Source organism: Anomaloglossus baeobatrachus, chromosome 4, assembly GCF_048569485.1.
Source record: "Anomaloglossus baeobatrachus isolate aAnoBae1 chromosome 4, aAnoBae1.hap1, whole genome shotgun sequence".
Lineage (NCBI taxonomy): Eukaryota > Metazoa > Chordata > Amphibia > Anura > Aromobatidae > Anomaloglossus > Anomaloglossus baeobatrachus.
In genome coordinates this window covers 571,204,683-571,219,866 of record NC_134356.1, presented here as the reverse complement: position 1 = coordinate 571,219,866, position 15,184 = coordinate 571,204,683, and the positions used below count along the sequence as shown (strand labels likewise).

Below are 15,184 nucleotides of genomic sequence, written 5' to 3'. Positions count from 1 at the left end.
ACGACGGACCTGGCAGATTTGAAATGACTGAAGTGTGAAAGTAGCCTAAAAGTCGTGCACCTCTACTGACCCAAAAGCACAAGAAAAGTCAAAATATGCTCCTAACCATATAAATCCCAATGTGGGATTCCATTCTGTGGAGCAAAGAAACAGCACTGGAGCTTTCAGATGTATGGATCTGCAGTATGCTTAGAGAAGGAAGAATGAAGCCTATACTGAAAAGAACACCCTGCCTACAGTGAAGCATAGCAGAGGCTGCATGATGCCTACAGTGAAGCAATGTAGTGGCTCATGATGATCTGGGACTGATTTCATTCATCTGGCATTGGATTCGGCATTGGGAAATCCTATGAGAAACTTTGTGCTTTCTGTGACAATGATCCCACACATACCTCAAAGACTACAAAAGCTTGTTTTTGAAAAAGTCCTGAAAGAGTCTGGAGTGGACATCACAGTCACCTAAACAATCCTAGGAATATTAGAGAACTGTAAATTATTGCCCTGGAGGAATGGGCTAAGATTCTTCAAGAACATTGCTAGAAGGTGGTGTCTGGATATACATCACATTTGCAGCAGGTCATAACAGCCAAAAGTGCTCTACTAAATACTAAGAAATACTTTATGAAAAGGTTGAGTATCTCAGACTGCTGTGGTCAGTAATAGTGGTATTTTGTGTCGAATATGGAGAAACCACTTGTTATAATAATTGTGTTGAGCTATTTACTTTATTCTGGTTTCATTGGTTTATTGCAAAGAGGAAAAAGTTTGTAAATTTTACTAAGTCAAATTTGCAATGGGGGTTGAATAACTTTGTATGTAACTGTACACATACACAGCAAGTTATAAAAGTTTACACAGACTATGGTGACATGAACCCTGTGCTGTGTTTTTTGGAGACTACGTTACACCCATGGATGACACAGCTTATGGATGCAAGGCATAAATAGTCATCAGTGTACTTTGTGGGTCTATAGATTGTACAGTATGGATATGTATGTGTGTATAAAGGCCGCTTTACACGCTATGATTTATCTGACGATATGTCGTCGGAGTCACAGTTTTCGTGACGCACTTCTGTCATCGTTAGCAACGTCGTTGCGTGTGACACCTACGAGCAACTCCGAACGATCGCAGATAGGGTGAAAATCGTTGATCGTTGACACGTCGTTCAGTTTCAAAAAATTGTTTGTCGTTTAGAACGCAGCAGATATATTGCTACGTTTGACACCCTGCCAACGACGAACAACATCCACACGCCTTAGTCAAACAATATATCGCTGAACGATGTAGCATCGTTGGTGAGATGTGTACGTGTGACCGCTACAAAATGACCTATGAGCGATCTTGGCAAATCGTAACAACGATCTGGGCGTGTCACATCGCCAACGAGATCGTTGTGTGTAAAGCAGCCTTAAATGTACACATTATCCATACAAAAATGCAGAGTTTCTTTATAGGGTATATGTACCATCAGAATTAGTCATGGGTAGGGGTCCAGGAGCGCACACTGCTGAAGACAGTCTCACTGAAATCAATAGGACTGCAGACACGGAAATCTGAGTTAAGCCGATAGAGAAAAGCTCTAGATACTGTTTTGTCTCCATATAATTACAGACTCTGACCAATGACACATTTTAAGAAATAGATGTCAGTTTCTATCCGGTCATTAGCACAGGTAGACAGCCCGAGTGACTTTCCGTGACGTCACATCATCATCTACTCCACCAGCATCTTCAGATGTCAAAACTGACTCCACTGACGCTGAGCATTCACTGGTATCAGGAACATCAAATAATCCTAAACTACGAGTCCTCTTAGATAAATTAAGGAAAATCAACCAATAATGAGAAGAAATAAACGCTGTCTGTCTAAACCCTGCAGAATAGAAACACAGACGGCAAGAATAAGGATATAAAACCAAACAAAATTCATTTGTACAATCTGAGCACAAACACGGCTTTTCATTTACCCCATGATACCTTTATATAAAGTGTTATGTCTGCAGTATATGAACACAATTTACTGCACCGCCGTTCCTGTTGAATATTTTATCACTGGAATTAATAGACCATGAAACCTTAAATTGAAGTTGAAGTAGATAAAAGTGGCTGATGGGGATTTCGGTAAGACTGTTAGGGGTGATAGTGTTTTTGGTTCTGCACACATGTTGCTCCATCTATGGGTCTATTCCAGTGTCTAAGGAGCATCTTTAGATAAGGTAAAGCGGTGACTATGACAGGACCCTGGGCTCTTAGAAATGTATGTAAGAATCTAATGAAGAATCAACAAATGTGTCCCTAAAATATAAAATGTCTTTACATCCAGGACTTCACCTACGTCTAAGGAGTCATGGCAGCAAATGTAATGCACAAAACATGATTAAACTTTGGAGACACATAACCCCCAATTTACTAATACTGACGTTTTGCATACTAGTCTTAATGAGGGGCTTGTAGAAATAAGATGCACCAAATTCACTATTGGCACATGCCACTTGATGAATTTGGTATCCAATATCTGTGGAGTATGCGTCACCAAAAATTTAATTCCAGACCATTATATCCAACATTAGCATTGCTATACAAGGTGTGGGGTAGAGGGAAGGAGCTACTGGGAATATCAGGAATGATGGAGTACTGGCCCTTATAGCATAATCATGGGCTGGCAGAAATGCAGAGACTCCCGGGTTGGAGAATGTGGGCGGGCAGGGGTGTGCATCGGGTGTCTCAGATTCTTCACAATAACAAACTTAAAAGTTTTGACCAGTTTCAAGCTGAGTTTGGGGAACCACACAGTTCCTTTTACCAATACCTCCAGCTCCGGCACGCCTATGAGACACAGACATGTCGTATAGACATTAGAATAGAGCGGAATCACACTCTTACTGATTTGTTGACATCTGACCGCTCCTATGGTATTATTTCTAGGATATATACAGCGATCTTAACCAGATACCTCGACAAATTCCCTTTGCAGGCTAGAGAAAAGTGAGAGAGGGACTTAGGCCCTATGACAGAAGAACAGTGGGGTGAGGTCCGGTCTCAGACTCCAAGCCTTGCTGTATCTGAAGGCCAATGACGGTCACAGTTATTCTTGTTGCATAGGAGTATATAGGACACCTAGTCTATTGCATAACATGGGGGTCCGGACGGATGATCTGTGTCCTAGGTGCGGGCAGAAGGGTGCTAATCTGATGCACATGATGTGGTCCTTTGGGAATATTGAATACTGGAGGGCAGTACTAGAATTGGTTAGACAAGTTTTTAATATCTGTCTACAGCCAAGATCTATTATATGTATTCTGGGTCTCCTGGAGGGGGGAGGTGAACTTGAGTTCGCCGGTAATGGTCGGTATTACGCGTCTCTTGTACCAGGCCAGGAAATTGTTGGCTTACCACTGGTTGGACCTGGCTCCTCCGGCCATCGGGGATCTTAGCGAGAGAGTCAACGCTATACTTCAACTGGAGAGGGGAGTATACCTTAAAAGAAATGCATTGAAGAAGGTCTATAAGATCTGGGGGGCGGTTAAACACCCCGGGCCTTCCCTCTTTGGTGTTACTGCAGGACAGTGTGGGTGACCAGGTTTTCCTTATAACCGGTTAACAAATTTACTGGAATAGGGTGATATGCGTATTGCTGGAATATATATATATATGTCGAAAAGATGTTGGGTGATTTATATTATGGGTAATACATTGGGAAATAATATGTACTTTGTGACCCATAATGATGTGAGATGTGGACTATGGGTGAATTGTTTACTATGTTATTTGTGTGTCTTTTGTTACTGACTAAAAGTTTTTCACCTTTCTGTGATGTTTTTGTGGGGAAATTAATTTTTATATTTGTTGTATAATTTTGCTGTTAACTAAAAATTAACCTGATTTAAAAAAAAAAAAAAAACAACATTTAATTCCAGTTTGAGACTGGAGTAAGAAATGTCACCAATTTCCATGAATTTGACAGGCAGGTATAAGCACACTCCGCCCTGCCCCAGCTGTGCCCATTTTGGCGGTGTTGCCTCATGCTGGCAGGTAAACATCAAAATTCACAAAATTTATGAAAACTCCAAAAAGAGTTTTACAACAGGTTTTTTTTGGCATAAACACTAATGAATTGGTGCCATCATAATTTAACTTCATCCCAATGATTAAACATCATGGGGCATTTAAGAGCAGACCAGCTCAGTTTATTTAGGCATTTATTAGATCTTCAAACATCAAGGGCCCAACTTAAAAGAGATTTTGATGGGGAAGGACAATATTTTTGAAAGGACTAAGACTGGTATACGAAGTGAAACTCATCATCTCTGTTCCAATTGATCTTCAGTCTGTACTGGTACCAACTCTTTGATCCCATTTTTACACACTTGAAACGGGCACTCATTCAATCACTGGTCAAAACAGTGACCTTATCAGAGAGGACAATCCAACCATTACTATGTGTTGAATTGGGAACAGCAAGAAAAGACCACTGGGCGGGTAAGCAATGGAGTGAGAGCTGTGAGGGGTCTCTAGGCATCTTTTACAAGTCCGATTTTCAAATACGTTTACTATTCATGTTTTAAGCCCACATTGCAACTCTGTGTATGGGTCCGCTTTATACTTAAAAGGATATGCCAAGATAATTCCTGCCTAACCCCAAGACCCTAATTCATTCAAGACTGGCACTTTTCATACCGGTGTTGATGAGGGTTCCCTCGTCCCACCCAAACTCTGCCAATATAACACTGGCATGTAAACACCAAAAGTCACTAATTTATTGTACAACTGTGCAAAAATGTTGCGACTTTTCAAAGCTTTTTACACCAGTTTTCCAGCACAGAAGATTAGATGATTTAGTGGCAATGTGTATATGCACAAGGCACCGTTTAGACGCCAGTGTACGCGGATATTTTCTTGCTGTAGTAAGACACTTCAGGAGAATGATGGCTGTGTATTCCCTGGGTGTCTTTTGCAGCGGCATCTTTTTTTTTTATACATTCCAAGTATAAAATTGGGGTGACATCCAAGCCACAAGGATGGACCAGCCACTTCTTTTAGGCAAATCATGGCTTTCAATGCGTCAATTGGCTAAAGTAACTGACAAAAGATGAAATGTGCACATCAAGTCGCTTTGATGTTACCCTGCTATGTTCATTCTTTCAGGCGGATTCTATCTGATAAAGATTCCGTGCGACATTCCCTAAGGCTGTGTGCACATGTTTAGTATTTGGTACAGAAATTTCTGCACCATTTCTGCATCTCTTTGCAGGAGAAACGCAGCAGCAAAAACAAGCGGGTTTTTTTGTGCGTTTTTGATGCAGATTTTTCCCATTCATTAGAATGGTTGAAACTGCAACAAAAATGCTGCAAAAATTCACATTCTGCAGATTTAAATCTGCACCAAATCTGCAACGTGCGCATGAGACCTCAGGATTCTCATTCACGTTATTGGCATCAGGATTCACTTTATTTTATTTATTTTATTTTATATATAGCGCTAATATATTCTGCAGCGGTTTACATACATCAGGAACACTGTCCCCCATTGGGGGTCACAATCTAGATTCCCTATCTGTATGTCTTTGGAGTGTGGGAGAATACCGGAGAAGCCAGAGGAAACCCACGCAAACACTTGGAGAACATACAAACTCCTTGCAGATGTTGTCCTTGGTGGGATTTGAACCCAGGACCCCAGCGCTGCAAGACAGCAGTGCTAACCACCGAGCCATCGTGCTAACCACTGAGCCATCGTGCTAACCACTAAGCCACCAAGCTAACCACTGAGCCACCGTGCCCCCCTTCAGGTTTTGTGACAAATCTGCACTCAAAAACGCATAAAAGAATGCAACGTATACACACATCCTAAGGATCCCAGACCACAGAACTAATATATATATATATATATATATATATATATATATATATATATATATATATATATATATATATATATATATATATATATATATATATATATATATATATATGATGAAGACGGAAAAGCATCCTCCCGGCCGCAGCGACAATGCTTCCTATCATGTGCTGACCATATCAATAAGAGATCAATACCCGTATTCACCCAGAGTGACAGGAAAGAAATAAATATTTATACCATATAACCTGTCTCAATGCTCCACTATTCCTGGCCTGTCAATATCTGATTAACTTGAGGAATGGCTTTTCGTTTTCTATTAATGATTAATAATGAGTTGCAGTAACCCTATAACTGCTGGAAGCCTTTAGAATCACAAATCCAGGTCAGATGTTTTTTTTTCCTGACCGCTCTTTGAGGTTGATCGCTCCCATGATGCTTTTTTTTCCATTAGTAGTGAGATAAGTGAGAGCAGCCTGCGTCTGTGCAATGAAGTTAACGGGCTCCTGCATTGTGGAGTTAGTGGCCATAGTGAGTAAATGAAGAGCGTGTGATAGATCTGTGTGTTTACTAGGTGGGGGTGAATGGAGGACACAGAGGAGGGGCGGCTTAATTGTCTTCTTGACATGTTCAACTATGACGACTTGATTCATGAAATGCCGATGAGTCTTGGAGAGGGTCACGCAGGGAAGACGCTGAGATAATTAAGATTTCAAGAGTCTGAACAAGGAAGGAAAGTGAGCAGCAGTTAGGAAATCAATAAGACCCTTTTATTTGCTGTGACACAGATGTCTTGGCCAATTGATCCTAATAGGTAGGCTTGATAGCATCGGGCAGCTGCCTCCCCAGAGTGGCGAGGGGGAGCCGGCTGCTTATCAAATGCACAAATCCCACGTGCCTACTATGCGGGCAGCAGACGTGGAGCAGTTCTTCTACACAACCCGAGAGGAGCCAAGTCCCGACTTCAGCAGATGATGAAGTAGAAGTGAACATGACGCAGAGAAATAATTCTGATAAATGAGGTATTAAAGTGGCAGATTATTTCTACACCGTGAGACTGAGGAGAGACCTCGATGAGGGATTCAGGCCATGTCCTCAAATCTAAGCGATACCATCTACAAACAGAAAGCAAATCAGCCAAGGTATACGATGGCGCCTATTCCACATGAAGTGCAACACTAATCAGTGCTTTCAGTGCCGCTTAACAAAAAATACATTAGTGAATTGCTCATAAGACATGGAACCCTTTGGGTGAAATTTTTCTTCTTACATAAATACATGTACTTAGGGACAAAAGTCACTTTAACAATTGTGGTTCATCAAACATTTTGCACCGTTTGTGTGTGTTTTTGTTTTTCAGGCTCTTTTGTTCCCCTGCACATTGAGCACCACTTGAGTTCCACTTGCTAATGTTAGATGCAGATGCTGGCTATGTATTATGACCAGCATATACCTCGTATGAAGAGAGCTCAGATCCCAATGTATACTCCAGTAATAATGTACTCTGACGTCATATTCCTCCAAAATACAGCAGATACTTATCTTATTTTTCAGACTATAAGATGCAATTGTATTCCTAAAAAATGCAGGGAAATGAGGGTGGACCTTGAAAAATCGAATTTAGCATACGGGGAGGGGGGCGGCAAAAGTGGAGCGGGGTCACAGGAGGCAGGGTCACCGCTGCAGGAAGCAGGCAGCACGAGTGGGGTGACACTGCGGGCTCTGGGCTGGGAAGGAGGGGTGCACAGAAGGTGCGAGGCTGGTGCCACTGATCTCTGTGACAGACAAGATGGACTTCAGGAGAATGGTGCCTGAAGTGGCTCATGCACAGATTGAGATCCCAGAGATCTCAATCTGCGCATGCGCTCCCTCCGGGCCATCTTCCTGAAGTCTAATGCGTTGGATGTGTAGATGGAGATCTCGGCTATCTGAAATCTCAATCTACTTATGCACTGCCTCCAGCGAGATTTTTCTGTAGTCCATTGCATCAGTTGCCGGGAGATCAATGGCATCTGCCTCGACCCCAGACAGCATCGCCACACTTGTGCCGCCGCCTTCCGCCAGTGACCCCGCTCCACCACACCAAACCCCTGGTAAGCTATAGCTAAATTCAACCTAGAAGACGGACTATAACATGGACCCCCATTTTACCATTAAATTTTTTTTTTACTCCTCTAAATTTGAGGTGTGTTGTGGTCTGATACATCTTATCTGAAAAATACAGTATCCATCACACAATACCATCAGGAAGGCATCAGATTGTCTCCAAATTTACTCTACAGTAAGATGACCTAAAAGTGATCCCCACAGAGTCCTGATTTCATCATCATTGAGTTTATGAGGGATTACATGAAAAAAAAACCAGAAAGATTTATACAAGTGATACCCACAGATGACCTGTGGTTAACTGTTCGAAGATGTTTGGAACAAACTCCCTTCTGAGTTCCTTCAAAAAGTGAGTACATGTACCTAGAAAAACTGATGCTTTTCGGAAGACAAAGGACAGTCAAATATTGATTTGATTTAGATTTCTCTTTTTGTTAATTCCCTTTGTCTTTTGATAATTTCTAACAATAATCTAAAACTAAGAATACAAACAATATGAAAAAAAATAATTTTTTTAAACATTCTTTTATAGACGTTTTTCCCCACCTGCCTATGACTTTTACACCACATAGCGTTGAAATTACCTGTGGGACAATTTCAGCTATATCATGGAATGCTAGGATAAACCGTATAATAAATACAGTGAGAATTCCTTAACTATGCATCTGATAATTAGAAAAAAAACTACCGTATTTTTCAGACCATAAGACGCACTTTTTTCCCCCCAAATGTTGGGGGAAAGTTGGGGGTGCGTCTTATGGCCTGACTATAGGGCTGCGGCCGGGAATGAGGGTGCTGCGGTGGAGCGGGTCATCGGGGGCACGAGCAGGCAGCAGCAGCGCCTGTCGTGACCACGTGGGCCCGCTCATTACATATGCATGCCCATCCTCCCGCCCATCTCTCAGGGCTGAAGCCGGCACTGACAGGTGGGCGGGAGGATGAGCGGGGACGCGCGCATAGTAAACAGCCGGTCCGCATGATCACCCCTGGCAATTACAGCCTGGAGTGATCATGTGCGGCTGTATTCACTGCCCCCCGCGCGTCATCATCAGCGCGGGGTGCAGTGAATCAGTACACTCACCCATCCCCGTGTGTGGAGCCGTCCCCCTGCAGCACGCGATGTCTTCCTGTCTGTGCCGGTCAGCTGATCTGTGCTGATCAGCTGATCGGCACAGACAGGAAGACATCGCGATGCTGCAGGGGGACGGCTCCACACACACAGGTCATTGCCGCTGAGAGGAAGATGATCGGTGCTGGAGGGAGTGAGGAAAAGGTGAGTATAAACGTTTATTTTTTTTCTCTGTGCTATAGGATACAGGCCATATACCAGGATGGTATATGATCACGATGGGGGCATATAATGCAGGATGGGAGTATATGAGCAGGATGGATGGGGGGTATATGAACAGGATGGGGGTATATGAACAGGATGGGGGTATATGAACAGGATGGGGGTATATGATCAGGATGGGGGTATATGAACAGGATGGGGGTATATGAACAGGATGGGGGTATATGAACAGGATGGGGGTATATGAACAGGATGGGGGTATATGAACAGGATGGGGGTATATGAACAGGATGGGGGTATATGAACAGGATGGGGGTATATGAACAGGATGGGGGTATATGAACAGGATGGGGGTATATGAGCACGATGGGGGCATATAGCAGGATGGGAGTATATGAGCAGGATGGATGGGGGGTATATGAACAGGATGGGGGTATATGAACAGGATGGGAGTATATGAGCAGGATGGATGGGGGGGTATATGAACAGGATGGGGGTATATGAACAGGATGGGGGTATATGAACAGGATGGGGGTATATGAACAGGATGGGGGTATATGAACAGGATGGGGGTATATGAACAGGATGGGGGTATATGAACAGGATAGGGGTATATAAACAGGATGGGGGTATATAAACAGGATGGGGGTATATAAACAGGATGGGGGTATATGATCAGGATGGGGGTATATGAACAGGATGGGGGTATATGAACAGGATGGGGGTATATGAACAGGATGGGGGTATATGAACAGGATGGGGGTATATGAACAGGATGGGGGTATATGAACAGGATGGGGGTATATGAACAGGATGGGGGTATATGAACAGGATGGGGGTATATGAACAGGATGGGGGTATTTGAACAGGATGGGGGTATATGAACAGGATGGGGGTATATGAACAGGATGGGGGTATATGAACAGGATGGGGGTATATGAACAGGATGGGGGTATATGAACAGGATGGGGGTATATGAACAGGATGGGGGTATATGAACAGGATGGGGGTATATGAACAGGATGGGGGTATATGAACAGGATGGGGGTATATGAACAGGATGGGGGTATATGAACAGGATGGGGGTATATGAACAGGATGGGGGTATATGAACAGGATGGGGGTATATGAACAGGATGGGGGTATATGAACAGGATGGGGGTATATGAACAGGATGGGGGTATATGAACAGGATGGGGGTATATGAACAGGATGGGGGTATATGAACAGGATGGGGGTATATGAACAGGATGGGGGTATATGAACAGGATGGGGGTATATGAACAGGATGGGGGTATATGAACAGGATGGGGGTATATGAACAGGATGGGGGTATATGAACAGGATGGGGGTATATGAACAGGATGGGGGTATATGAACAGGATGGGGGTATATGAACAGGATGGGGGTATATGAACAGGATGGGGGTATATGAACAGGATGGGGGTATATGAACAGGATGGGGGTATATGAACAGGATGGGGTATATGAACAGGATGGGGGTATATGAACAGGATGGGGGTATATGAACAGGATGGGGGTATATGAACAGGATGGGGGTATATGAACAGGATGGGGGTATATGAACAGGATGGGAGTATATGAACAGGATGGGAGTATATGAGCAGGATGGGAGTATATGAGCAGGATGGGAGTATATGAGCAGGATGGGAGTATATGAGCAGGATGGGAGTATATGAGCAGGATGGGAGTATATGAGCAGGATGGGAGTATATGAGCAGGATGGATGGGGGAAATATCAATAGGATGGGGGTATATGAGCAGGATGGGAGTATATGAGCAGGATGGATGGGGTATATCAATAGGATGGGGGTATATGAACAGGATGAGGGAATATGAGCAGGATGCTGGTATATAAGCAGGATGGGGGTTTATAGCAGGATCATATACAAGGCAGGAGGATCATTACCAGGATGGGGTACCTTAGTAGAGAATTTGGGGACATTACCCCCATAACAGTGTCAGCAGCAGATCCTCGCCCCATAACAGTGTGTCATGACCACATTTTTTTGCTTAAAGTTTTATTTTCCTATTTTCTTCCTCTAAAACCATAGTGCGTCTTATAGTCCGGTGCGTCTTATAGTCCGAAAAATACGGTAAATAAATAAAGGAAAGGTTGTAGTATCACTTTTTTGCTGCCCCTTTTTTATTTGCCCGGTGAAAATATATAGATATCATCGACACTGCAACCCCAATTGATAAGCCCCTAGTTTAGCCAAAATGGAGCGCATTAGGGTATCATCTCATAATCCGGAAATCTTGATGATGCTGTATACAATTGAAAGCAGAAGTTTACATACACTATCTAAAAAGACACATCTGCATGTTTTTCTCACTATCTGACATGACAGCAGAATAAACCTTTCCAGTTTTAGGTCAATTAGGAACCCAAATTATTTATATTTGCCAAATGCCAGAATAATGAGAGAGAATGTTTTAAGGCATTTTTATTCCTTTCTGCAAAGTCAAAGTTTACATACACTAAGAGTACTATGCCTTTAAATAATATAGAACAGCCCGTATGATGAGGTCTTGTCTTTGGAAGCTTCTGATAGGCTTATTGGCAACATCTGAGTTAATTAGAGACACACCTGTCTCAAAATACCATGCATGTGTGTCTTTTTAGATAGTGTATGTAAAAAAATCTGGCTTCAACTGTATATCAGGTTCCACTGATCCTGAATTAAACAAAATGTGCTGTATGCTACAACAGCATGTAGAAAAAAGAAGGAATATTTTGGGAAATGACAGCTCACCTGTCCATTGGCCAAAATTTTCTTAAGTTCAGCAGAAGAGGTCTTAAGGCTGTAAGAGAAGATCATATACCCTGTTAATCACATACTGTATATAATAAGCTCCACATCTTTCCAATGTCATAATATACTGTACCAATTAATAAAAAAAATTAAAATAGGGAGCCAGACACCAGGTTTCTCCCATGTAAAGTACGGCCACCACCTGTAAGCCCTTATATACAGCATTCTAGAATGCTGTATACATGCCGCCAATCTGCATAACATAAAAAAGATCTTTTATTCTACTCACCTACGGGGTGGACTGGTCCGATGAGTATTATTGGTCTTGATCTGGCTCCTTGGTTTGTGTGGATGCATCATCCACACAGTGTCTTCTATCTTTGTATAAACATATGACAGGACAGCACAGAGACCTTTCCAAAGATCTCTTTACACCTAGGCCTGCGACTGGAACACGGGGGCATCCGCTACGTCTCGAGGAAAGAAGGTTTAATCATAATCACAGACGAGGATTCTTTACTGTACGAGCAGTGAGACTATGGAACTCTCTGCCACATGATGTTGTAATGAGTGATTCACTACTAACATTTAAGCAGAGCCTGGACGCCTTTCTTGAAAAATATATTACCAGTTATGTATATTAGATTTTATGACAGGGTGTTGATCCAGGGAACTAGTCTGATTGCCGTATGTGGAGTCAGGAAGGAATTTTTTTTCCCATTGGAGCTTATTTGACACATTGGAGTTTTTTTGCCTTCCTCTGGATCAACATGTTAGGCTACGGGTTGAACTAGATGGACTTAGAGTCTCCCTTCAACCTTAAAAACTATGAAACTATCACGCTCCTGTGTACGCGCACTTTTCTGAACTGCCGAGGGCAGAGCAAAGTTCTGTTGCGCATGCATTGGCAAAGGTTAAAGACCGCCTGCGCATGCGCACTACAATGCATTGCTCTGTCCTCAGTAGGGCAGAGTGAAGTGCGCGTGTGCAGCAGCACAATGGAAAACACTGCATGGATGATGTAGGACATAAGGAAGGAGGAAGCACTAGATCAAGATACAGCATTGTAGATCTTGTATATAAGGAAATACAGGTGGTGGCCGTACTTTATATTGGAAAAATCTGGTGACCATTTCCCTTTAAGAAAAGCAGGAAAAAAACTGATTGAATAATTCAAAGTATGTCCAATTAATAAAGAAAATAGATTATACTGTACTGATCCATTTATATAGTTGAATCATCTCTGGACATATAATAATCCAGATGTCGGGTAATCTGCCTCCTGCTTGCAGCACAGAACTGCAATATAATGGGCCTTAACAGCGCAGTTTCGGCTGTAATTGTGGATCCTATAGTATATATCAGTTTTCTACATATGGGACTGTGAAATACCTCGTTTGTCACTACAAGTCAGTACAATTCCTTCAGACAGACCAACATTAGACCGGACAATTCCTTTAAGAGCTCGAGCTCCTATATACTGGAGTCTTTGTCTGTCCTTGTAGCATCAATTGGGACAGTAGAACTTTTATTGCAGTATATAATAGCACAGTAAATTACACTCATATGACAATGGTATACAGTGAAAAAAGTATATTGCACAGTATATATTATTTCTCAATGGGAGTTTATTAGCACGATATTCCACTGTATGTGTAGGGCTAAGTCTTCTATTAAATGATATGTTAGAGGATCTTCTAGACTTTCCCTTCTTTGTAGGCTCCAAACATGGTGTTAAAGGGAATCTGTCAGCAGGTTTTTGCTACCTCATCTAAGAACAATAATCAATACAAGATTCATAAGACATGTATAAATAAATGGTGTCAGGAGCCATCTCAAAAGAGATATGCAGCCCCCCCCCCTTCCCCATAATATCTGGTATGACGCTCCAAAAAGCAGCTAAACAACAACACGTGTCGCCGGAACAATCAGATCATGTAACCCAATAGATAATTAAAAAATATTAAGTTTTATTGGGACATATTAAAAACACATATCAGACAAATAGAGGTCACAAGGAGTTAACGCATAAATATACCCCAGATGGGGGAACAACCAAAAAAGGTAGGTTAATAACATGCATTGTAGGTCAGGAGATTTTACAAGTGACTAGACAGATAATTCAATCATAATGGTAAGCCAATGTGTTGTCCTAGGCACAAGAGTGCTCATCTCCCTTGATAAGGCATCTAGCGAAACGCGCGTCTGACCATGTGTGGGGGACTTCCTCATGGGTGAGTTGTGCACTATATGGTCATATTAGGTGATGACCTTGCAAAATTCTTGTGCCTAGGACAACACATTGGCTTACCATTATGAATGAATTATCTGTCTAGTCACTACTAAAATCTCCTGACCTACAATGCAGGTTATTAACCTACCCTTTTTTGGTTGTTCCCCCATCTGGGGTATATCTATGCATTAACTCCTTGTGACCTCTATTTATTTGTCTGCTATATGTGTTTTTAATATGTCCCAATAAAACTTAATATTTTTATCTAACTATTGGGTTACTTGATCTGATTGTTGAATGTCCCAATAAAATGTAATATTTCTTTAATTATTTCTTGGGTTACTTGATCTGGTTGTCCCGGACACGTTATTGCTCATCTAAAAACAGCATGATGTAGGCAAAATGACCCTGAATCCAATGGTGTATCACATAGTTCTTAGCTCTCTATAGAGATTGTACATTGAAAGTAAGGTGTCGATCACAACAGGGGGCATATGTGGAACTGCCTTGCACATGAGTTTCTAATCCTGTAATGATAAGGGTCCTGCTGCTTAAACAAACATAGTAAAACAAAAGATGGACTGTGTCAAAACAGGCATGCCTGAACTTTGTGTTAACCCTTGCAGCAGCTTACATAGCAAAAACCTGCTGACAGATTCCCTTTAACAACACAGTTAAGGCTGCTTTACACGTTACAATTTATCGTGCGATCGCATTTGCGATCGCACTCGCCCGCATCGTTTGTGCGGAACGGGCAATTTCTTGCCCGTATCGCACAATGTTGTAACCCCCCGTCACACGTACTTACCTTCCAAACGACCTCGCTGTGGGCGGCGAACATCCACTTCCTGAAGGGGGAGGGAAGTTCGGCGTCACAGCGACGTCACACAGCGGCCGGCCAATAGATGCGGAGGGGCGGAG

The 15,184-nt window shown here is 42.4% G+C and overlaps 1 protein-coding gene across 1 annotated transcript in view; it reads right to left on the bottom strand.

Moving 5' to 3' along the window:
• The window catches only part of MAP2K5 (mitogen-activated protein kinase kinase 5), a 217,208-nt gene that overhangs the window by 144,923 nt on the left and 57,101 nt on the right, over positions 1–15,184 (bottom strand). Inside the window, exon 7 of the mRNA XM_075346067.1 lies at positions 12,031–12,079. Within this exon, the coding sequence (XP_075202182.1) occupies positions 12,031–12,079 (49 nt within the window). The remainder of the gene's footprint in view (positions 1–12,030; positions 12,080–15,184) is intronic.